Source organism: Bos taurus, chromosome Y (genome assembly GCF_002263795.3).
Source record: "Bos taurus isolate L1 Dominette 01449 registration number 42190680 breed Hereford chromosome Y, ARS-UCD2.0, whole genome shotgun sequence".
NCBI lineage: Eukaryota > Metazoa > Chordata > Mammalia > Artiodactyla > Bovidae > Bos > Bos taurus.
In genome coordinates, this window is record NC_082638.1 from 17,182,903 (window position 1) to 17,206,291 (window position 23,389).

Sequence of the window (23,389 nt, forward strand, 5' to 3'; positions counted from 1 at the left end):
GCTGTTGTCCAAAATCTACAGACAATAAATGTTTGAGAGGGGGCAGAGAAAAAAAGAAACCCTCTCACACTGTCTGTGTGAATTTCAAACTAGCACAGCCACTATGGGAACAACGTACAGACTGCTCAAAAACCTGGAATTAGAACTGCCATACAACCCAGCAATCCCTCTGCTGGGCATACACACCGAAGAAACCAGAATTAAAAGACTCTCGTGCCCCAGTGTTCGTCACGGCTCTCTTTACAACAGATAGGACGTGGAAGCAGCCTAGATGTCCATGGGCAGACGAACTGGAGACGAAAGCCGGGGTAGATATAGACAGTAGAATATTACTCAGCTCTTAAAAAGAATGCATTTGAATCAGTTCTAATGAGCTGGACGCAAGTGGAGCCTCTTATGCAGAGAAAAGTCAGTCAGAAGGAAAAACCCACGCATATATATGGAATTGAGACAGATGGAATTAACAGTGACCCTATATGCGAGACAGCAAAAGAGACACAGATGTAAAGAACAGATTTCGGGACTCTGTAGGAGAAGGCAAGGGTGCGATGGTTTGAGAGAATAGCATTGAAACATGTATATTATCACATACGAAATACATCGCCAGGCCAGGTTCGATGCACGAGACAGGGAGCTCAGGGCTGGTGCACTGGGATGACCCTGAGGGATGGGATGGGGAGTGAGAATCAGGACGGGGAACGCATGTACACGGCTGATTCGTGTGAACGTATGGCAAAAAGCACCACAATAATGTCAAGTAACTCACCTCCAATTAAACTAAACTTTTTAAAAAACGTACAGGATAACAAAGAGCGAGCAGAAAATACTTTAAACGAGTGAGAATAAAAACACAGCGTATCAGAATTCGTGAGATGCAGATCTAGACGTGCTTATAATTTTAAATGCTTGTATTAGAAAAGAATAAAAGCCTAAGCCAGTGGAAAGAGAAACGGCAAACTCCGTCAAGGCTTTCAGCAAAGGCCACATAGAGGAAACGTGAGGGAGGGGTGTGATTAGCCGGTGCAAACTTCTTGCTGTCACATCTTGTGTTCTTGAGGTGAGCTGGTGGCCAGCTAACTGTGTCCTGCAATCCTCAAGGGAAACAAGTATGATTCCCTATCCCCTGAAAGGAGATTCCCCAGATTGACTTTCACCCTCCAAGGTCCTGGTTGCGAGAAGGGGGTCCCCGTATAGCCTGGTAGTCCCAGCTGGAAGAGGCAGGTCTCAGTTCTCTGTGCCCTCCTCTTACCAAGGCCCCCACACACTGCCCGGCCACCTGCCATGAGGGAGCCAGGTACCCAGCACGCAGCTGACCCTCAGCCTCCTCCGTCTACCCAAATGGGGAGCTCGGTCCTGTAGACTGTGACCCATGGACATTGCCACAACCATTCGGACATGGAGGTGGGCATGGGACACGGTGGCCGTTGCTTTGAAACCTGGGCCAGGCCGCTGAGTGGCTCCAGCAAGGCCTCCGGGACTCTGCAAGACACAGCCTGTCCTCACGCTTGTCCAAGCGCCACAGTTCATTACCCAGCCCAAGGCCCAAGGGCCTGGAAGGCCCTGTGGGAAGGCTTTGATATCTCTCTCAGTGCATTCAGCTGAGAGGCTTTCTGTTGGTGGTGTTGGGTTTGCGAACTTCCCTAATGGTCTTGGGCTGAGGCCTGCAGCTCCGTTTTCCATCCTGCCTCTTTTACAGTGTCTTCCTGGATGAGCTGAGTCAACCTGTGACTAAAAGATGGTAACGTGGACCATCGGGGGCCATTTCCACTGGCCCGATGACCACATCCTACTCTCTTTCTATAACGCAGGGCTTTCAACGTGACAATGTCGTGTGATGTAAAAGCCTTCATCTTCCTCGAACTCAAGTATTTAACTCAGCATACTCTCCTCAAGAACATGTACTGCAAACGGGGCTACCATTTATTTTTTCACTGCCGGAATTATACTGGACATGTGATGTACTTCCAACCATTATTTTGGGGCCATAGTCACGTTACAGTGTTTCTTTGGTTTCTGCTGTGCGTGAATCAAGTTTTAGCTGTACGTGTATCCCGTCAATTTTGGATTTCCTTCCCATTTAGGCCACCACAGAGCAGTCGAGTCCCTTTCTTCTTTCACTTTTCTTTTTATTAAATTTAACTGGGGGTTAATTATGATACAATATTGTAATGGCTTCTGCCATGCATCAACATTAATAAGCCATAAGTACACAGGGGTCCCAGCTATCCTGGAGCCGCTCCCACATCCCTGCCTACGCTATTCTTCGGGATTGCTCCAGAGCACTTGCTCTGCATTCCCTGATTCATGCAGATGAAAACCAGAAAGATGATTTTTCTGCATAAAATATGCAATTGTCCTTCTTTCACATGTGAGAACATGGGTGCAGAGGTTTCTACCTGAAATAGGAAATCGGTATTTCATGTATGAAAATCGACTTGCATCATTTTCTTCATCATATGTGGAATCTTGTGTCTCCCAGACGTATATCTGTGCACACGTTTTCCTACATGAGTGGGGAATTCTATATATTTTACATATGAAAAGTTGAGCCTACAATTCCCTTCTTGAATCCTGAAATTGTATACATTTCGTATATGAAGATCTCAATAAAATTTTACTGACATGAAGTGTGAAATTAAGATCTGGCAAACCAATATGGAATTGGAATTATCTCTATTTCATAAATGAAATTCTGGGCACCACTGTTTCTTCGTGAAATGCTTAACTTCTTGTATTTCTCATGTATAAATCAAGGACTGTCCACCATGAAATAAGGAGTTCTCTATACTTCCTGTATCCAAATCTAGGCATGATTCTCCCTCATGGAAGATGGACTTCTCTATATTTCACATCTGAAGATCAGAATGAACATTTTCCCGTTAGAAATAAAGACATCTATGCATTTCATGCGATCCACTGGTTCTTCAGTCTCTGAAACACCTGTTGGCATTTGTGGCTCTGTGTGTTGCACGCATGTGTGTACTTGTGTCACGTGTTTGTGTGTGTTTGTGGGGGGGGGTGTGGTGGGTCTGTGCGTGTGTCAGGACTAAGGGAGGTAGGTGCTCAGTGTGAAACAGCAGACATCCTAGGAGAAAGAGCGTGAGCAGTGGAAACTGTCCAGGCACTTAACCTGAGTGTGCCCACCTGAGCTAGGCGGCCCGGACGTAGGAGTAACTAATGGTCAGGAGGAGCACTTTGGTCCACTTGAAACACTTGCAGGAACAGCTCTGTGCCTCTGGCAAGTGCATCTGCAGGCGCACATCCTTAGCTACGTGGGCGCCTGCTCTAAGCCACGGGCCGGGGGAAAGGCCGAGGGCAGACAGACCGTAGGCCAGGGGCTCCAGGCTGGTTGGGCTTGGGGCTGCATCGTGGGGCTTGGACAGCTAGCCGAGGAAAGTGCTCTGCCTCTTCCTCAGAGGAGGGCTGGCATTCCTGACAACTGCTCAAGCCTAAGGCACAAGTTTAGCCGTGACTCTGCAGCAGGTGCACATGGGTGAGGTCGGCGTAAGCCCGCCCCCACCCGGGCCCCCGCCCCGCTTCCCCATCCCCCTCCACCGCGCACTCCTCCCCCAAACCCCCCTACCCTGCCCGCCTCCCTCCTACTCCCCCCACGCCCACCCCGTGGCTTGCGGTTTGGATCGGAGGAGAGCAACTCTGTCCCTGAGGTACCCAGGAACCCTGTCTTCCTGAGTGGGTCCCTGAGCACACGGGCCCGCTGCCCCAGGGGCAACTTCAAGCTTGAGGACTGTTGCAGCTTCAGGTGGCCCTGGCTCTCCCAGTCGCTGCTCGGGCGCGGCTGCACTGCTAGGCAGGCAAAAGGCTTGCCAGGACACGCCCACTTTGCGCTGGGCCGACATTGGCCGCCTGTCACAGGCTGGCAGAGGGCCCAGGATTCCAAGGGGCGTGTCCCAGGAGCGAACCGCTTTAGACTCCATTTGATTGGTTCTGGGATGAGGTCAGGAGGTCAGGGTGGAGAGTTCAGCCCCTTCCCGTCGCCATAGTAGGCGGGCCTGGTGGCAGAGGGTTCTGCGCATGCGTCTCTCCCTTTCGCCGTTCCCTGGCTCTTGCCCAGTAACCCGTCGGGAGTAGGACCACGTAGACTGCGGCCGGCGGGCGGCCCGTGAGGGCCGTCTGCCGTGCTCTAGCGTCCAGCTTGTTTGCAGTTCCGGGCTTCGGCGAGAATACCATGGAGAGTGAGACGGGGCCAGAGGAAGGCGGCAGCACTCCGGGATCCTGGATCTTAGTTGTGAGCCCGGGTCTTCATGAGGGAGGGGCCCTGGGGCCTACCAGCTCCGTGTGGGCGGCAGAGGCGATGCAGGCCGCAGGTGGTGCGCCAGGCGAGGAGGCCGCCCTCTTCTGGGTGGAGGCAGTGGAGGAAGGTGCGGCTGTGGAGGAGGGAGAGGTGGCGGGACCCGGGCAGGAGTTCCAGCTGCTGGTGTTGGACGTCATGGAGGAGGTGGAGGTGGTGGCATACGAGGAGCAGGAGCAGGTGTCCTCGGAGGAGCATGTCCACGACCATCCAAGGCCCGGAGCCCTGAGTGACCGGCCTGCACTGGAGGCGCTGGCGGCCCTGCAGCTGGAGCTGGAGCCCGTGAATCAGAAAGCCCAAAGGGCGCATGCTCGCCTGAAACATAAGACCAGTCAGCGGCGGAAGGTGCATCTAGAACACAGAAGCGCCATCATCCAGGGCATCCGTGGCTTCTGGGTCGAAGTTGTATCCCTTGGTGTGGTGCTTGTGAGTTTTGTGTTTGTTTGTTTGTTTAAGCCGGGCTATGGCAGGAACAGTTTACAGATCTGGCAGTTCTGGTACCGTATTTACTTTTCTGGATGGTGGGTATTGGTTACCGTCCTGCATATCTGTTCCTGATCGTAGGTGTGATGTCCTTGCTGTTCTGGCTAGCCCAAATTGATAGTTGGGCTATACTTTGAGAGGTCCCTATCAGAATTGTCATTAGCACCAGGGTCTCTTCGGAGAGAAGGCTTGTCTGGAATGGGGGAGGGGTGGGGAAGTGTAAGTGGTCGTACGGGTTCTAGCTAGGAGTGCTTGTTTTCCCGAAGTAAGCTAACTTTCAAGGGGCTGAGATGAAGCTTATCCGGTTAGGAAGAGCACCTCCTCGTGGTAGGGCATTCATGGGCACAGCCTTGGACCTTGTGCGGCATTCATATAGCCCCGCGTGAACCGAAATGTGACGAGTTAACCAGTAGCAAGTTGAAGTCAAACAGGGAGGGCCATTCTACTCTTTAGGCTAGCTTTGTTCTTCCAGCACTTTTACCTCTAGCATCTAGAGGCTCCTTGACCTAAAGCAGTTTATGAACCACCCCCAAATGTCAGTTTTGATGAGCAAGCAAGATGCAGACATGCTTCACTTCATGACCAACTTGGAGGTCAGGCAGGGGACACTGATGATTGTGGAGGGGAGGTGACTGGGGAGGGGAGAGGGCATGGTCTATCCCTAACACAGGAAAGGACAGCTCTTCTGTAAAGAGGTTTCACACCCACCCCACCCCGCACACTTTGTCCTGGCAGGTGGAGGAATTCAGGCATCCCACTCGTCACTGCAAGATCACATTGTCCTTTCGGAGGAATAGGTATTTCCAGAATGAAGTGATTGTCAAGGAGTACCTGATGAAGGTCACTGGTGAGAAGCTGCTCCCTGGATCTTGGGTGGGGGCGGGGGTGGGTAGGGGTGGCGGGCGGTGGCCCGGTGGTTGGGGGCAGAAAAGTCTAGGTTGAATCGAAAAGTGATTTAGGTCTTTCTCCCAAACTGCTTTTCCTGCAGGATACCACGCATCTCGTTCCACTCCAGTTCAGTGGCACCAGGGCTTTGAATGGAAGGCATACAGGCGCAGGCACCACGACAGCAGCGTTAACTTCTTCAACTGGTTCTTTGACCACAATTTCACAGGATCTGACTGGATTGCTGAGGTGGGGTCCCACGTGGCCACTGGGCCAGAACTGGTGACTTATGTCGGAGTTGTTGGCCGTGCACGGGAGGGCTCATGGTCTGGCCAGGCCTGTGCTGACCTTGCTCATTTCCCTGGCAGATCATCATAAGGGATCTGTGGCCCAATCCTTTGCAGTACTATGTGAGGAGGAAGGCTGCACCACAAAAGGTACCAGGAGGACGAGAGGTGAGGCGCCCAGGGGCCGAGCACTGGCATAAGTGTTGTCAAAAACTTGGGTCATTTATTCCACTTGTGAAGACAGTGAGACTCCGTGGAGTACAGAGTGACACCAGGGCATGAGGGAATCAGCAAGGGACAGCAAGGGTAGAGAACTGGGGTGAAGAACAGGTTCTAAGTAGAGAAGCTTGAGGTGGATGAAGTGGCCTGGACAGGCCAAAGCCACTGCAGTTTATATCTGAGGCAGCTGCACATGGCTGAACCGTCATTCCATGGCCAACAAGTCCAGCCTCAGGCTGCTCTTAAATTGGGACCCACCTGCTCTTCCTCATGAAGTCCCATTTCCAAAAAGGCCTGTGAGTCTCCTTTGTGCAAGGCGGTTCCCCCAGTGACCCATCATTTGATTCGATTCTGATCACCACACTCGTTTTGGTTTTTAATTTGCGTTTGCATCTTTTTCCTGCCACCCTCATTCTGAGCATACTGACCACTCTGCAGGATTATGGAGAATCCTCTTTTATTTATTTTAACTGGAGGATTATGACTTTACAATACCGTGACAGGTTTTGCTGTACATGGGCCAACATGAATCACCGATAGGGATACACGTGTCCCCCCAAATGCCGAACCCGCCACCCACCGACCTCCCCTGCCTGGCTGTCTGGGTTGCCCCCAACATGACTTTGGTTGCCTTGCTGCACGCGTCAAACTCGCACTGATCATCTGTTGTGCATAAGCTAATGTAAACGTTTTGGGGCTACTCTCTCACATTGACCCACCGTCACCACCTCCCACTGAGGCCAAAGTCTGTTCTTTATATGTCTGTTACTTCTTTGCTGCCCTGCATGTTGGATGTTCAGCACCACGTACAAGGTCCTCAACTCCATATATTTGTGTGAACGGACAGTGTTTGTCTTTCTCTTTCTGACTTACTTCACGCGGTATAGTAGGCTCCACGTTCATTCCATCTCATTAGAACTGACATGGACACTTTCCATGTTAGTGCTGTGTAAGACACCGCTGTGTATGTGTACTCCAACTTCCTTATCCCTTCATCTGCTGATGGACACGTAGGCTGCTTCCACGTCCTAGCTATTGTAAATAGTTCTACGCTGAAGACTGGGATACCTGTTTTTTACTCTGTGCTTCTAGGGCATGTAAACGTTCACAGACACACCCCCCTGGGAACTGACTTGAAAGAATCAAGCTGTCTTTAGAGTTTCCGGGGAGGGTAAGTGTACATATCTCTGTCTCTCTGTTTTGAAAGGAACCCGATCCCCCCAGCTTTTGAGACACTTAACGATGGCGTGCCCCCCTTCACCTAAAACAGAAAACCGAAGAAGCTGCTTCACGTGAAGACCAATGGCCAGCATAGTTCTCTTGGACGGGAAAGTAGTGAAGAGTGGTCTGGTGCTGAAGTGGATCGACAGTGAGACACCAGTAACCCTGAATTCACTGCAAAGGAAAAATAAAAAGCATCAGCTGCATGCGTGCGTGTATTGTTTGGGCAGGTCCTCAGGACAAACACTTCAGCTGCATGTATGAGTGTCAGTTCACCGCGTGGGAATTACCAGTCTGTGGAGATTCATAGAGGGGGCTAAGTCGTATGTTGGGGTTGTGTCAGGGGGTGACGTTCTTCCTGTGGGGTGGGGGTTGGGGAGGACGGAGAAGGAAGATGAGGGGCCTATTGACTGTGGGTCTGGCAATTTTACAAGGGAAATGTGGCTGTTCGTGGAAAGGGTCTGGTGAACAAGGGCCAGAGATTGAAACAGTGGAATGCAATTCTGTTGGAAGGTGGTGGCCCAGGTATCTTCTCTGTTGCCTATCATCAGACACTTTAATAAGGGTACAGAACAAAGGAAAAGCCTTATCATTGAACTCGCTATGAACCTCGAAGGCCACATGTGTATGAGTGTGTATATGAGTGCACGGTCAGCTTTGCTGAGAGTCTGCTTCCCAGAGCTAGGGTTCCAGGTAACATCTTAGGGCATTGTGTATAAGGTATATGGAGGGGGGCTGTGGCCTAGGGAGAAAGTGAGGGGTGGGAAGGCAGTGAGGATACTAGTTTCTGGCAAAGGTGACCAGGGGAAAAGAGAAATTGCAAGGAATCAGATAAAGGAAAACAGATCCCGTCGTAGATGTTAGAGCTCATGTGAACTCTGTTATTTTTTCCAAGAACTCAGCTTCGGTATAGCGTGTCCAGGGGCAGAAGTGAGGGGAAAGAGGCTGTTAGGGTGAGCCTATGCAGCCATGTGGTCTGTGTCCCATGCTGCTGCTGCTGCTGCTGCTGCAGCTCAGGGGTCAATATCCCTTTTTCCAGGAAGGCTTAAGGTCTTTGCCCAAGGCCCTCTGTCAGGCCAAGCTGTAGAAAAAGCATTTTTTCTCACCAGCCCTCTGGTGACAGTTTCTCTTCCTTGTGGAATGGCTCAGCACAGAATGTTTTCAACCACAAAGGAGCTGTCCTTCATCTAGGGCTTTGCCACTACTGTGTGGGCCAAGGGCCAGTGGGAACAGCTGGAGCATATGGAGCTCACTGAGGGACTGGTCGGCACTTAGGGCGGTCCTTCTGAAGTAGATGACTGCTTTCTGGAATCGCGTCCACCTCTGGATTGAGCAAAAGACAGACTGGCACAAATGGAGTAGGCAGAGTTCAACGTCTGTCCCCCCACTGTTGTCCTCTCATCCCAGATAGAAGGGCTCCACCGTGGGCATGCCTGAGGGTGATGTCCCACATGAAGTTCTGTCTCGCATGAAGTTCTCACTCTACAACTTTTCTCCCTGAAGCAGCATCTCTTTTGAGGGCAAAGGGTAAAGTTCACAGGTTTTATGGATGTCCTCTTCACGGTGCCCTGCATGAGATCTCCTGCCCAGGGCCAGCTTTTGCATTTGACCATGTACACCCCAGCTTTGCCCCTTCTCCAGAGACGCATCTACAGCGCTAGAAGGCAAGGCTTGGCCGTCTCTGGGTGCTTTCTGAACAAGCAGCCCAGGAGACACTGGAAACATGTCTTCTTACTTTCTGAATCTGTCAACGTCCAAGAATCCGTGGGGCTCCGGCAGGCTGGTACCTGTCTTTCCCAGTCCTAGTTCAAAACAAAACAAAGCAGAAACTATGGTGTGATAACTCGACAGCGGGTGTGAGATGGCATACTGGGGCATGGTTTTCGGGACCTTAGACTGGGCTCATTCTAGGGACTGCATGGCATTTACCCACATTCAGAAGTTTCCGTAAGGCATTGCAAAGAAGTTAAAGACAAGAAAAGTTTAGGACAGGGTCCCCCAGTGCCTAATATTTCCTGCCAGTGCTTCAGGACCAGGGTTGGCATTAGCTCTAACCTGTCCTCGAGTGGAGTGCAGAGATAGTCTTCGTTGACTGGATGGTCATCCTCTGGAGACTTGCCGTGACTTGTGTCCCAGGCTCTCTAGGGCTTTCACTTGGGCCCTAAAGGCTAGGTGCTCTTAGAGTTGACTGCACACTTGGATGTGTCATGTAAGGTTTTCTTCCGCCGAATATCAATGTGTGTGAGACTCGCCGGTTTAGTGATGAATTCACGCGCATTCTGGCTCAACCAGCCTGAGCTGCATTTGCTTCCTGTGCCCTGGATGTGTTCATGTTTTCCTCTGTTTACAATGAAGACTGGGTGTCTCCATTGTGTTTGCCCATGAATGTGAGTTGATGTTTCTTCCTGTGGGTCTGCCTATGCCTCCTGTCCTCTTTCATGTTGTACCCATGCTTGTGCCATTATGCACAGCTCTGCTGCCATATCTATCTGAGTTCTTGCACGTCCCTATTCAACCTACATGCGTGGTGTTGCTCGTATTTACTCCTTCTTTGGTTAAGTTTGCGTATCTTTGTTAGACTGCATGTGAATTGGACCTATTCTTTCCTTCCTGGATCAAATGCTTCCAACATCTTGAACTGTGACTTTTTGAAAGACTTCCATGATATTTGTGCACATCAAGAAATGCTTTATCACAGGAATAGTTAACAGTGACCCACATGTGGAAACAAGAATACCCACACACTTACAGTAATGCCTGACGTGCAGGAATATCACTCATTGCAGGGAGAATATTGATTAGGATCACAGAGGGCAAAGATGTTGCAGGAATGCATATGTCAGGAAATGTTTTTTTTTTTTCTCTGTCAGGAACGGTTTGGGGTTGACTTGTTAAGTGTTCTATAAACAGCACCGCACGGTTGAAATACACTAACGTTTACCCCTACCCATGTGTCCTTGTGTTGATCATTCAACTGGCATTGCCCATGCAGAATTTCTTCATGATTGTCAGTAAATCATCCCCCAGGTGATAGGAATTGGGGCTTGCCTTTCTGTACAGAGAAAGTTGTGAAAGAGTTCTTGTCCTCAGTGACCTTCTATAGCCTAGGGAAAAGGCGGTGCGAGATCAATTTCAAGTTCAAAGTCCCTTGCTATTTCTGTGTCGTTTCTGGAAGGAAAGCCCAGGGAATGGAATCACACCAACCCGACTGGCACGGTGAACCAGTCCAAGGCAACAGGAGTAGAGAACACAGGCACAGGTCACTCCGCTGTCCACAGTGAGGACTTCCAACCCTGCCAACCTCTTTGGATATCAGTCCCACTCATGAGCCATTCCCATTCACCTTCCACGATATACCATAGAAGTAGAAGAGGACACTGACTTGATCAATTAGCGAGTGAAAACATCAACCGGGGCAAAAAAAAAAAAAAAAAAAAGAGCGGTGCTTACCACAGTGCATTCACCTGGATCAGTAAACCAAAGTTCCGCATGTGTGCAAGTTGCTTTTCAGAATTGTTGGTGTGTGAGTGTGTGAGTGTGTGTATGAGTGTGTGTGTGCGTGCACGCGCGTGCAAACACATGTGCGCTGGGCAAAATGTGTGTGTGAACTCTCTGAACTGGCCTGGCTGGGGGATGGAAGAATGCACACTGAAAACATGAAAGAGCTTGTGTAAAGTACGACGATCTTGGGGCGGCAGAAACACTGGAGAAAAGCCCTGGAGGAAAGCCCAGGGATCTCACCCACGGAGCAAGCTGTACATGTAAACAGGCATGTAAGTGTAAACACGGATCCCTGAGGAGAAAGGAGAGGCAGGCCAAAAGCACCTGAGGCAAGTCAGGGAGGATGCTAAGGAGCAGAGCCAGAGTGGGCCAGACTCCCCGGCACAGAAGAGGGGCTACGCACAGCCCTTAGGACACCCGGCCACAAAGGGTTTTCTGTCCTCAGGTGAAGGAGCATTCTTTCCCCGACATGACCAGCCATATGAACACAGCTTGCCCTTTTCTCTAAGGTTTGGGAACTGTAGCAGCACTTAGCGCTGCTACGTGCAGCCTTTGCCAGTTTGAAACATCACTCCTTAAAAGGGTGTCCTAGGTTGATCCTCTCACCTGTCCCAGTCCCACAGGCCTGGGCTGATGGGGTAGGCTGGCGTGTGTTCTCACCTGGGGGCTGGATGAGAACAGAGCTACTTTGAAAGCGCCTCTGTACAATAAATGGACAGACTTCAATTCCTCTGGCACTGGTGAGTCATGGCTCTTAGCGGGACACTGTTCTTAGCATCTCCGGATTGAGAGATGTTTCGTCTCTAAATCTCTCTCTACACAGAGAAGTCCAGGTTTGTGTCACATTTGGACACGTGGGCAACAGTCTTTTATGTGAAGCGCGGAACTCGTTATTTCCCGAAAGAATACATGCATTAAGTTTTCTGCCAAGAAATGTGGCATTCTCTCTGTTTCACCTGTGAAAATCTCACCACAAACTTCCCAAAAGGGAAATGGAATTCTCTATATGTTATATGAATCATGGGTGCACGTGTTATTTGCCGGCATGAAATTTGGAATTCTGTGTATTTCCCGTATGAAAACTTGGGTGCTGACTTTTGCACATGAAATCTGGAATGTCGTGTATTAAACTTAGGAACATCAGGCCACTGATTTTAGCACACAAAATACGGAATTTTGATGACTTTACGTATGTAATCCGGGGCACTGATTTTTCCTCTGTTGAGTACAGATTTCCTTACATGTCTTTATCTTTCCTCTGTAAGAAAATCGTGGCAGAGACTTAGTCCATGAGCTAATGAACTGTTTATATTTCATGTAGGAGAATCTGGGTCGTAATTTTCCTACATGAAACATGCAGTTCTCTGTATTTAATGAATGAACATCCGGGCACCGATTTTCCTGCCTTGAATATGGGTTTCTCTACGTCGGCATTTGAAACTCCAGGCACGGAGCTTTTCCCCGTGAAATATGAAATTCTGGTATTTCACGTTGAATTGGGCATAAACAAGGTAACACGAAATACGGAATTTTTCATCTTTCTCATTTGAAAATCTGTGTGCTGACTTGCGTTATGAGTTACAGAACACTGTATATGTAACAACTGAAAGAATTGGCCTCGATTTTCCTACACAAAATATGGAATTTTCTATTTCATACATAAAGTGATTTTCACGCTTGAGGTATGAAGTCACTGTCAATGAAAACACGAAGTCAATCCTTGTTCAAGGTGATGAACAGGTAAGTCAAAAACCTTGAGCATGTGACCACACCTGAAAGGGGAACCCTGAATGTTCTGAAACTCTGAGACTGGATAAAACCTGGTCTTTTATGCAAAATGGGGGGACAGAAGTACTAACTAAGAGCCCTAACCCCAAGACCTGGATGTTTCCTCTTTAGCCACACTCACTCTTGAGCAGGGTTGCTTTAAAAAGCCACATGTAAGAACAATCAGTCTGGGGACAGCGGACAGCCGTGGTCAGCCGGCCTGGTGTGAATTCACAAGCGAGCTCTAAGGCAGGTCAAGTGTGGATTCTAGATCCTGGCTGCTACCATTCAAAATGCCAATTAGACATTCACGGATTATGTGACCCCGGACAACCTGTTTGACCTGGCCAGATCTCAGTGTGCTCATCTGTAACATGGGAGTGAGGACGTCCCTGAAACCCCACTGGTTGAGACCTAGCCTTCCAATGTGGGGGGTACGGTTTTGATTCCCTACTCAGGGAGATAAGATTCCCCAAGCCTTGTAGTCAACGACACCAAAACGTTTTGAAAGAAGGAAAGTACAGCAATATTACAACAAATTCAATAAAGACCTTACAAATTGTCCACACTAAACAAAAGTGTTACTGATATGAAGCCCAATGAGACATTAGGCTTTCTCTCAAAAGACATTAGGTGTTCACTCAAAAACCCGCTTTCATTCTACAGCTGTCTAGCAACTCCTGTTCTAGGCCCCAGCAGGGAGCAGAAGGGACTCCCCAGAGAGCTGCAATTCTGGTGGTGATTTTCACTCCCCGGGTTCTCCAGACATGAACCTGCACATCACTCCAGAGCACCCTCATCCGACAGCAAGCTTTACTTGCCCGGATTAGACAGTGAGCATGAAAGCACTCGGCAAATTAAGAGAGAAGTAGAGAGGAGGGCTGGGGTGGTGGACGGGACGCTTTGGGAATCTGGGATTACCAGGTGCAAACTCTTATACGTAAAATAAACAACAAGGTCCTCCTGTGTAGCACAGGGAACGACAATCAATATCCTGTGGTAAGCCATAATGGAAAGGAATATGAAAAAGTATGCGTGTATATAACTGAATCATTGTCTTGTACCGTCGAAATTAATACACCCTTCTACATCACCTATACTTCAATAAAATAAATTTTAAAAGACAGAAGACAGAACCTAAATGGAGAGTGTGCCCACAAGTGAACACAGAGCAGGCAAGCCTGGCCACCACATCCCTAACAAGGACCAGGCCAAGAGAACAGGCGAGTTGGGGAGGGATTCCACCACTTCCTGGTCCCCTTTAATTCCTGGAAAGACCCAAAGCTGGGCTTCCCCAATCCAACCACGGGCACTCACTCTGCTAGCGTACTCGGCGGTGCCTGCAGCGACATCAGCTGAAGCGGTGGCGATGGGCGCGCTGACCGAAGATGCAAGGGTGCTCGTGGGTCCTGAGCTGGGGACCAGGGGCGACGAATCCGTGTTGGTCACCAGGGTGATGGTGGAGGTTGATGGCTTCTGTGTGATCTCGTTCTGCTGGACACCTGAAAAAGCAAATGTGCTTGGTCTCCCCACCGCCTGGGGAAGGCTGTCCCAGCTCCAAGCGGCGGTGGGAGCAGGGCCCAATCCACACTCTTCGAGTTTCTCTGCTTTCAAGGGAAAACGACTCTCACCTTAGCCAAATTTGAGCAAGGCTCCACGGAGCCCTTTCTCAGTAAGGCCTGCACCTGGGTCTTTAAGTTTCCAACAGCTCAAGGCTGCATGCCTTGGATGACCCCCACCCCTTTAAAGTCCCCACCTACGAAAACTCAAGGCTGCCAATAGAAGTGACTATGTGCTCCACTCAACACTTAAGGATAGGGCCCGTTGCCCAGTCTCTACGGGAGGGCAGAAAGCCCGCCTTTAAGAGGTAACAGGGTTAGCAAACCCAGATATTCCGCATGGACCAACACCCCCTGCGCACGTTCTGTCAAACTGTCATTTTCTGACTCTATAGACTTCCCATGATTCCCCTTGCCTATTCCCAAATTCTCCCTTTAAAACCCCAGTTCCTTGTGTACACATTGGTGTTGGTGTCAGTTCATGCTGGGCATTTGGCCATCCTGCAATAGTAAATAGAGGACTAAAATCTATCCAAAGCAATCGATAGGGTCAGTGTAGTCCCTATAAAGCTACGAGCAGTATTTGTCAGAGCACTAGGACCAGTCATTTCACAATTGGTATGGAAATCCAAAACACCTGGAAGAGCCAAAGCAATCTTGACAAAGAAGAATGGAACTGCAGGAATCAGCCTGCCTAACTTCAAGCTATACTACAAAGCCACAGTCATCAATGCAGTATGGTACTGGCACAAAGACAGAAACATAAGTCAATGGAACAAAAGAGAAAGCCCAGAGATACATATCCGCACCTACGGACACCTTATCTTTGACAAAGCAGACGAGGATGTACAATGCAGAAAAGACAATCTCTTCAGCAAGGGGCGCTGGGAAAACTGGGCAACCACGCATAAAAGAATGAAACTACAACACTTGCTAACACCGCACACAAAATATAAACTCAAAATGGATCGAAGATCTAAACATGAGACCGCAAACGATTACACTGCTGGAGGAAAATATAGGCAAAACACTCTCTGGTGTAAAGCACAGTAGGATCCTCTCTGGCGAACCTCCCAGAATAATGGGAATAAAAGCAAAACTAAAACAAATGGGACCTACTTAAACTTAAAAGCTTATGCTCAATAAAGGAAACTACAAGCAAAGTGAAAAGACAGCATTCAGAATGGGGGCAAATAATAGCAAATGAAGCAACTCGTACAGAATTAATCTAAAAAATATACAAGCAACTCCTGCACTCAATTCCAGAAAAGTAGGCGACCCAGGCCAAAATAAAAAAATAATAATAATCATGGGCCAAAGAAGTAAACAGACATTTCTCCAAAACAGAAATACAGATGGCTATCAAACACATGAAAAGATGCGCAACATCCCTTACTATCAGGGAACCGCAAATCGAAACCACAACGAGGTACCATCTCAGGCCGGTCAGAATGGCTGTTGTCCAAAATCTACAGACAATAAATGTTTGAGAGGGGGCAGAGAAAAAAAGAAACCCTCTCACACTGTCTGTGTGAATTTCAAACTAGCACAGCCACTATGGGAACAACGTACAGACTGCTCAAAAACCTGGAATTAGAACTGCCATACAACCCAGCAATCCCTCTGCTGGGCATACACACCGAAGAAACCAGAATTAAAAGACTCTCGTGCCCCAGTGTTCGTCGCGGCTCTCTTTACAACAGATAGGACGTGGAAGCAGCCTAGATGTCCATGGGCAGACGAACTGGAGACGAAAGCCGGGGTAGATATAGACAGTAGAATATTACTCAGCTCTTAAAAAGAATGCATTTGAATCAGTTCTAATGAGCTGGACGCAAGTGGAGCCTCTTATGCAGAGAAAAGTCAGTCAGAAGGAAAAACCCACGCATATATATGGAATTGAGACAGATGGAATTAACAGTGACCCTATATGCGAGACAGCAAAAGAGACACAGATGTAAAGAACAGATTTCGGGACTCTGTAGGAGAAGGCAAGGGTGCGATGGTTTGAGAGAATAGCATTGAAACATGTATATTATCACATACGAAATACATCGCCAGGCCAGGTTCGATGCACGAGACAGGGAGCTCAGGGCTGGTGCACTGGGATGACCCTGAGGGATGGGATGGGGAGTGAGAATCAGGACGGGGAACGCATGTACACGGCTGATTCGTGTGAACGTATGGCAAAAAGCACCACAATAATGTCAAGTAACTCACCTCCAATTAAACTAAACTTTTTAAAAAACGTACAGGATAACAAAGAGCGAGCAGAAAATACTTTAAACGAGTGAGAATAAAAACACAGCGTATCAGAATTCGTGAGATGCAGATCTAGACGTGCTTATAATTTTAAATGCTTGTATTAGAAAAGAATAAAAGCCTAAGCCAGTGGAAAGAGAAACGGCAAACTCCGTCAAGGCTTTCAGCAAAGGCCACATAGAGGAAACGTGAGGGAGGGGTGTGATTAGCCGGTGCAAACTTCTTGCTGTCACATCTTGTGTTCTTGAGGTGAGCTGGTGGCCAGCTAACTGTGTCCTGCAATCCTCAAGGGAAACAAGTATGATTCCCTATCCCCTGAAAGGAGATTCCCCAGATTGACTTTCACCCTCCAAGGTCCTGGTTGCGAGAAGGGGGTCCCCGTATAGCCTGGTAGTCCCAGCTGGAAGAGGCAGGTCTCAGTTCTCTGTGCCCTCCTCTTACCAAGGCCCCCACACACTGCCCGGCCACCTGCCATGAGGGAGCCAGGTACCCAGCACGCAGCTGACCCTCAGCCTCCTCCGTCTACCCAAATGGGGAGCTCGGTCCTGTAGACTGTGACCCATGGACATTGCCACAACCATTCGGACATGGAGGTGGGCATGGGACACGGTGGCCGTTGCTTTGAAACCTGGGCCAGGCCGCTGAGTGGCTCCAGCAAGGCCTCCGGGACTCTGCAAGACACAGCCTGTCCTCACGCTTGTCCAAGTGCCACAGTTCATTACCCAGCCCAAGGCCCAAGGGCCTGGAAGGCCCTGTGGGAAGGCTTTGATATCTCTCTCAGTGCATTCAGCTGAGAGGCTTTCTGTTGGTGGTGTTGGGTTTGCGAACTTCCCTAATGGTCTTGGGCTGAGGCCTGCAGCTCCGTTTTCCATCCTGCCTCTTTTACAGTGTCTTCCTGGATGAGCTGAGTCAACCTGTGACTAAAAGATGGTAACGTGGACCATCGGGGGCCATTTCCACTGGCCCGATGACCACATCCTACTCTCTTTCTATAACGCAGGGCTTTCAACGTGACAATGTCGTGTGATGTAAAAGCCTTCATCTTCCTCGAACTCAAGTATTTAACTCAGCATACTCTCCTCAAGAACATGTACTGCAAACGGGGCTACCATTTATTTTTTCACTGCCGGAATTATACTGGACATGTGATGTACTTCCAACCATTATTTTGGGGCCATAGTCACGTTACAGTGTTTCTTTGGTTTCTGCTGTGCGTGAATCAAGTTTTAGCTGTACGTGTATCCCGTCAATTTTGGATTTCCTTCCCATTTAGGCCACCACAGAGCAGTCGAGTCCCTTTCTTCTTTCACTTTTCTTTTTATTAAATTTAACTGGGGGTTAATTATGATACAATATTGTAATGGCTTCTGCCATGCATCAACATTAATAAGCCATAAGTACACAGGGGTCCCAGCTATCCTGGAGCCGCTCCCACATCCCTGCCTACGCTATTCTTCGGGATTGCTCCAGAGCACTTGCTCTGCATTCCCTGATTCATGCAGATGAAAACCAGAAAGATGATTTTTCTGCATAAAATATGCAATTGTCCTTCTTTCACATGTGAGAACATGGGTGCAGAGGTTTCTACCTGAAATAGGAAATCGGTATTTCATGTATGAAAATCGACTTGCATCATTTTCTTCATCATATGTGGAATCTTGTGTCTCCCAGACGTATATCTGTGCACACGTTTTCCTACATGAGTGGGGAATTCTATATATTTTACATATGAAAAGTTGAGCCTACAATTCCCTTCTTGAATCCTGAAATTGTATACATTTCGTATATGAAGATCTCAATAAAATTTTACTGACATGAAGTGTGAAATTAAGATCTGGCAAACCAATATGGAATTGGAATTATCTCTATTTCATAAATGAAATTCTGGGCACCACTGTTTCTTCGTGAAATGCTTAACTTCTTGTATTTCTCATGTATAAATCAAGGACTGTCCACCATGAAATAAGGAGTTCTCTATACTTCCTGTATCCAAATCTAGGCATGATTCTCCCTCATGGAAGATGGACTTCTCTATATTTCACATCTGAAGATCAGAATGAACATTTTCCCGTTAGAAATAAAGACATCTATGCATTTCATGCGATCCACTGGTTCTTCAGTCTCTGAAACACCTGTTGGCATTTGTGGCTCTGTGTGTTGCACGCATGTGTGTACTTGTGTCACGTGTTTGTGTGTGTTTGTGGGGGGGGGTGTGGTGGGTCTGTGCGTGTGTCAGGACTAAGGGAGGTAGGTGCTCAGTGTGAAACAGCAGACATCCTAGGAGAAAGAGCGTGAGCAGTGGAAACTGTCCAGGCACTTAACCTGAGTGTGCCCACCTGAGCTAGGCGGCCCGGACGTAGGAGTAACTAATGGTCAGGAGGAGCACTTTGGTCCACTTGAAACACTTGCAGGAACAGCTCTGTGCCTCTGGCAAGTGCATCTGCAGGCGCACATCCTTAGCTACGTGGGCGCCTGCTCTAAGCCACGGGCCGGGGGAAAGGCCGAGGGCAGACAGACCGTAGGCCAGGGGCTCCAGGCTGGTTGGGCTTGGGGCTGCATCGTGGGGCTTGGACAGCTAGCCGAGGAAAGTGCTCTGCCTCTTCCTCAGAGGAGGGCTGGCATTCCTGACAACTGCTCAAGCCTAAGGCACAAGTTTAGCCGTGACTCTGCAGCAGGTGCACATGGGTGAGGTCGGCGTAAGCCCGCCCCCACCCGGGCCCCCGCCCCGCTTCCCCATCCCCCTCCACCGCGCACTCCTCCCCCAAACCCCCCTACCCTGCCCGCCTCCCTCCTACTCCCCCCACGCCCACCCCGTGGCTTGCGGTTTGGATCGGAGGAGAGCAACTCTGTCCCTGAGGTACCCAGGAACCCTGTCTTCCTGAGTGGGTCCCTGAGCACACGGGCCCGCTGCCCCAGGGGCAACTTCAAGCTTGAGGACTGTTGCAGCTTCAGGTGGCCCTGGCTCTCCCAGTCGCTGCTCGGGCGCGGCTGCACTGCTAGGCAGGCAAAAGGCTTGCCAGGACACGCCCACTTTGCGCTGGGCCGACATTGGCCGCCTGTCACAGGCTGGCAGAGGGCCCAGGATTCCAAGGGGCGTGTCCCAGGAGCGAACCGCTTTAGACTCCATTTGATTGGTTCTGGGATGAGGTCAGGAGGTCAGGGTGGAGAGTTCAGCCCCTTCCCGTCGCCATAGTAGGCGGGCCTGGTGGCAGAGGGTTCTGCGCATGCGTCTCTCCCTTTCGCCGTTCCCTGGCTCTTGCCCAGTAACCCGTCGGGAGTAGGACCACGTAGACTGCGGCCGGCGGGCGGCCCGTGAGGGCCGTCTGCCGTGCTCTAGCGTCCAGCTTGTTTGCAGTTCCGGGCTTCGGCGAGAATACCATGGAGAGTGAGACGGGGCCAGAGGAAGGCGGCAGCACTCCGGGATCCTGGATCTTAGTTGTGAGCCCGGGTCTTCATGAGGGAGGGGCCCTGGGGCCTACCAGCTCCGTGTGGGCGGCAGAGGCGATGCAGGCCGCAGGTGGTGCGCCAGGCGAGGAGGCCGCCCTCTTCTGGGTGGAGGCAGTGGAGGAAGGTGCGGCTGTGGAGGAGGGAGAGGTGGCGGGACCCGGGCAGGAGTTCCAGCTGCTGGTGTTGGACGTCATGGAGGAGGTGGAGGTGGTGGCATACGAGGAGCAGGAGCAGGTGTCCTCGGAGGAGCATGTCCACGACCATCCAAGGCCCGGAGCCCTGAGTGACCGGCCTGCACTGGAGGCGCTGGCGGCCCTGCAGCTGGAGCTGGAGCCCGTGAATCAGAAAGCCCAAAGGGCGCATGCTCGCCTGAAACATAAGACCAGTCAGCGGCGGAAGGTGCATCTAGAACACAGAAGCGCCATCATCCAGGGCATCCGTGGCTTCTGGGTCGAAGTTGTATCCCTTGGTGTGGTGCTTGTGAGTTTTGTGTTTGTTTGTTTGTTTAAGCCGGGCTATGGCAGGAACAGTTTACAGATCTGGCAGTTCTGGTACCGTATTTACTTTTCTGGATGGTGGGTATTGGTTACCGTCCTGCATATCTGTTCCTGATCGTAGGTGTGATGTCCTTGCTGTTCTGGCTAGCCCAAATTGATAGTTGGGCTATACTTTGAGAGGTCCCTATCAGAATTGTCATTAGCACCAGGGTCTCTTCGGAGAGAAGGCTTGTCTGGAATGGGGGAGGGGTGGGGAAGTGTAAGTGGTCGTACGGGTTCTAGCTAGGAGTGCTTGTTTTCCCGAAGTAAGCTAACTTTCAAGGGGCTGAGATGAAGCTTATCCGGTTAGGAAGAGCACCTCCTCGTGGTAGGGCATTCATGGGCACAGCCTTGGACCTTGTGCGGCATTCATATAGCCCCGCGTGAACCGAAATGTGACGAGTTAACCAGTAGCAAGTTGAAGTCAAACAGGGAGGGCCATTCTACTCTTTAGGCTAGCTTTGTTCTTCCAGCACTTTTACCTCTAGCATCTAGAGGCTCCTTGACCTAAAGCAGTTTATGAACCACCCCCAAATGTCAGTTTTGATGAGCAAGCAAGATGCAGACATGCTTCACTTCATGACCAACTTGGAGGTCAGGCAGGGGACACTGATGATTGTGGAGGGGAGGTGACTGGGGAGGGGAGAGGGCATGGTCTATCCCTAACACAGGAAAGGACAGCTCTTCTGTAAAGAGGTTTCACACCCACCCCACCCCGCACACTTTGTCCTGGCAGGTGGAGGAATTCAGGCATCCCACTCGTCACTGCAAGATCACATTGTCCTTTCGGAGGAATAGGTATTTCCAGAATGAAGTGATTGTCAAGGAGTACCTGATGAAGGTCACTGGTGAGAAGCTGCTCCCTGGATCTTGGGTGGGGGCGGGGGTGGGTAGGGGTGGCGGGCGGTGGCCCGGTGGTTGGGGGCAGAAAAGTCTAGGTTGAATCGAAAAGTGATTTAGGTCTTTCTCCCAAACTGCTTTTCCTGCAGGATACCACGCATCTCGTTCCACTCCAGTTCAGTGGCACCAGGGCTTTGAATGGAAGGCATACAGGCGCAGGCACCACGACAGCAGCGTTAACTTCTTCAACTGGTTCTTTGACCACAATTTCACAGGATCTGACTGGATTGCTGAGGTGGGGTCCCACGTGGCCACTGGGCCAGAACTGGTGACTTATGTCGGAGTTGTTGGCCGTGCACGGGAGGGCTCATGGTCTGGCCAGGCCTGTGCTGACCTTGCTCATTTCCCTGGCAGATCATCATAAGGGATCTGTGGCCCAATCCTTTGCAGTACTATGTGAGGAGGAAGGCTGCACCACAAAAGGTACCAGGAGGACGAGAGGTGAGGCGCCCAGGGGCCGAGCACTGGCATAAGTGTTGTCAAAAACTTGGGTCATTTATTCCACTTGTGAAGACAGTGAGACTCCGTGGAGTACAGAGTGACACCAGGGCATGAGGGAATCAGCAAGGGACAGCAAGGGTAGAGAACTGGGGTGAAGAACAGGTTCTAAGTAGAGAAGCTTGAGGTGGATGAAGTGGCCTGGACAGGCCAAAGCCACTGCAGTTTATATCTGAGGCAGCTGCACATGGCTGAACCGTCATTCCATGGCCAACAAGTCCAGCCTCAGGCTGCTCTTAAATTGGGACCCACCTGCTCTTCCTCATGAAGTCCCATTTCCAAAAAGGCCTGTGAGTCTCCTTTGTGCAAGGCGGTTCCCCCAGTGACCCATCATTTGATTCGATTCTGATCACCACACTCGTTTTGGTTTTTAATTTGCGTTTGCATCTTTTTCCTGCCACCCTCATTCTGAGCATACTGACCACTCTGCAGGATTATGGAGAATCCTCTTTTATTTATTTTAACTGGAGGATTATGACTTTACAATACCGTGACAGGTTTTGCTGTACATGGGCCAACATGAATCACCGATAGGGATACACGTGTCCCCCCAAATGCCGAACCCGCCACCCACCGACCTCCCCTGCCTGGCTGTCTGGGTTGCCCCCAACATGACTTTGGTTGCCTTGCTGCACGCGTCAAACTCGCACTGATCATCTGTTGTGCATAAGCTAATGTAAACGTTTTGGGGCTACTCTCTCACATTGACCCACCGTCACCACCTCCCACTGAGGCCAAAGTCTGTTCTTTATATGTCTGTTACTTCTTTGCTGCCCTGCATGTTGGATGTTCAGCACCACGTACAAGGTCCTCAACTCCATATATTTGTGTGAACGGACAGTGTTTGTCTTTCTCTTTCTGACTTACTTCACGCGGTATAGTAGGCTCCACGTTCATTCCATCTCATTAGAACTGACATGGACACTTTCCATGTTAGTGCTGTGTAAGACACCGCTGTGTATGTGTACTCCAACTTCCTTATCCCTTCATCTGCTGATGGACACGTAGGCTGCTTCCACGTCCTAGCTATTGTAAATAGTTCTACGCTGAAGACTGGGATACCTGTTTTTTACTCTGTGCTTCTAGGGCATGTAAACGTTCACAGACACACCCCCCTGGGAACTGACTTGAAAGAATCAAGCTGTCTTTAGAGTTTCCGGGGAGGGTAAGTGTACATATCTCTGTCTCTCTGTTTTGAAAGGAACCCGATCCCCCCAGCTTTTGAGACACTTAACGATGGCGTGCCCCCCTTCACCTAAAACAGAAAACCGAAGAAGCTGCTTCACGTGAAGACCAATGGCCAGCATAGTTCTCTTGGACGGGAAAGTAGTGAAGAGTGGTCTGGTGCTGAAGTGGATCGACAGTGAGACACCAGTAACCCTGAATTCACTGCAAAGGAAAAATAAAAAGCATCAGCTGCATGCGTGCGTGTATTGTTTGGGCAGGTCCTCAGGACAAACACTTCAGCTGCATGTATGAGTGTCAGTTCACCGCGTGGGAATTACCAGTCTGTGG

The 23,389-nt window shown here is 49.9% G+C and overlaps 2 protein-coding genes across 4 annotated transcripts; both read left to right on the forward strand.

The window, feature by feature from the left end:
* The first annotated feature begins 3,960 nt into the window (after positions 1-3,960).
* LOC132344471 (testis-specific Y-encoded protein 3-like) lies at positions 3,961-7,610 on the forward strand. Of its 2 annotated transcripts, XM_059884069.1 has the most exons (6): positions 3,962-4,714; positions 5,308-5,385; positions 5,528-5,639; positions 5,781-5,926; positions 6,046-6,132; positions 7,391-7,610. In XM_059884069.1, exons 1-6 carry the CDS (start codon positions 4,187-4,189, stop codon positions 7,412-7,414), a joined length of 975 nt encoding a protein of 324 aa, XP_059740052.1. In that variant the 5' UTR covers positions 3,962-4,186; the 3' UTR covers positions 7,415-7,610. The 2 variants fall into 2 exon arrangements, with proteins under 2 accessions (XP_059740053.1, XP_059740052.1); XM_059884070.1 differs by lacking the exon at positions 5,308-5,385 and having other exon boundaries at positions 3,961-4,735.
* Positions 7,611-19,645: 12,035 nt separating this feature from the next.
* On the forward strand, positions 19,646-23,295 carry LOC132344472 (testis-specific Y-encoded protein 3-like). 2 transcript variants are annotated; one of them, XM_059884071.1, is made up of 6 exons: positions 19,647-20,399; positions 20,993-21,070; positions 21,213-21,324; positions 21,466-21,611; positions 21,731-21,817; positions 23,076-23,295. In XM_059884071.1, the coding sequence occupies exons 1-6, from the start codon at positions 19,872-19,874 to the stop codon at positions 23,097-23,099; spliced, it is 975 nt and encodes a 324-aa protein (XP_059740054.1). In that variant the 5' UTR covers positions 19,647-19,871; the 3' UTR covers positions 23,100-23,295. The 2 variants fall into 2 exon arrangements, with proteins under 2 accessions (XP_059740055.1, XP_059740054.1); XM_059884072.1 differs by lacking the exon at positions 20,993-21,070 and having other exon boundaries at positions 19,646-20,420.
* The last annotated feature ends 94 nt before the right edge of the window (positions 23,296-23,389 follow it).

What these genes read in the sequence shown, in the direction of transcription:
- LOC132344471 (XM_059884069.1), top strand. Translation starts at nt 4,187, where the DNA reads ATGGAGAGTGAGACGGGGCCAGAGGAAGGCGGCAGCACTCCGGGATCC. An exon ending in ACTTCATGACCAACTTGGAG is followed by an intron (nt 5,386 to 5,527) that starts GTCAGGCAGGGG and finishes TTGTCCTGGCAG; the next exon opens with GTGGAGGAATTCAGGCATCC. An exon ending in GATCTGACTGGATTGCTGAG is followed by an intron (nt 5,927 to 6,045) that starts GTGGGGTCCCAC and finishes TTTCCCTGGCAG; the next exon opens with ATCATCATAAGGGATCTGTG.
- LOC132344472 (XM_059884071.1), top strand. Translation starts at nt 19,872, where the DNA reads ATGGAGAGTGAGACGGGGCCAGAGGAAGGCGGCAGCACTCCGGGATCC. An exon ending in GTGGCTTCTGGGTCGAAGTT is followed by an intron (nt 20,400 to 20,992) that starts GTATCCCTTGGT and finishes GACCTAAAGCAG; the next exon opens with TTTATGAACCACCCCCAAAT. An exon ending in GTACCTGATGAAGGTCACTG is followed by an intron (nt 21,325 to 21,465) that starts GTGAGAAGCTGC and finishes CTTTTCCTGCAG; the next exon opens with GATACCACGCATCTCGTTCC.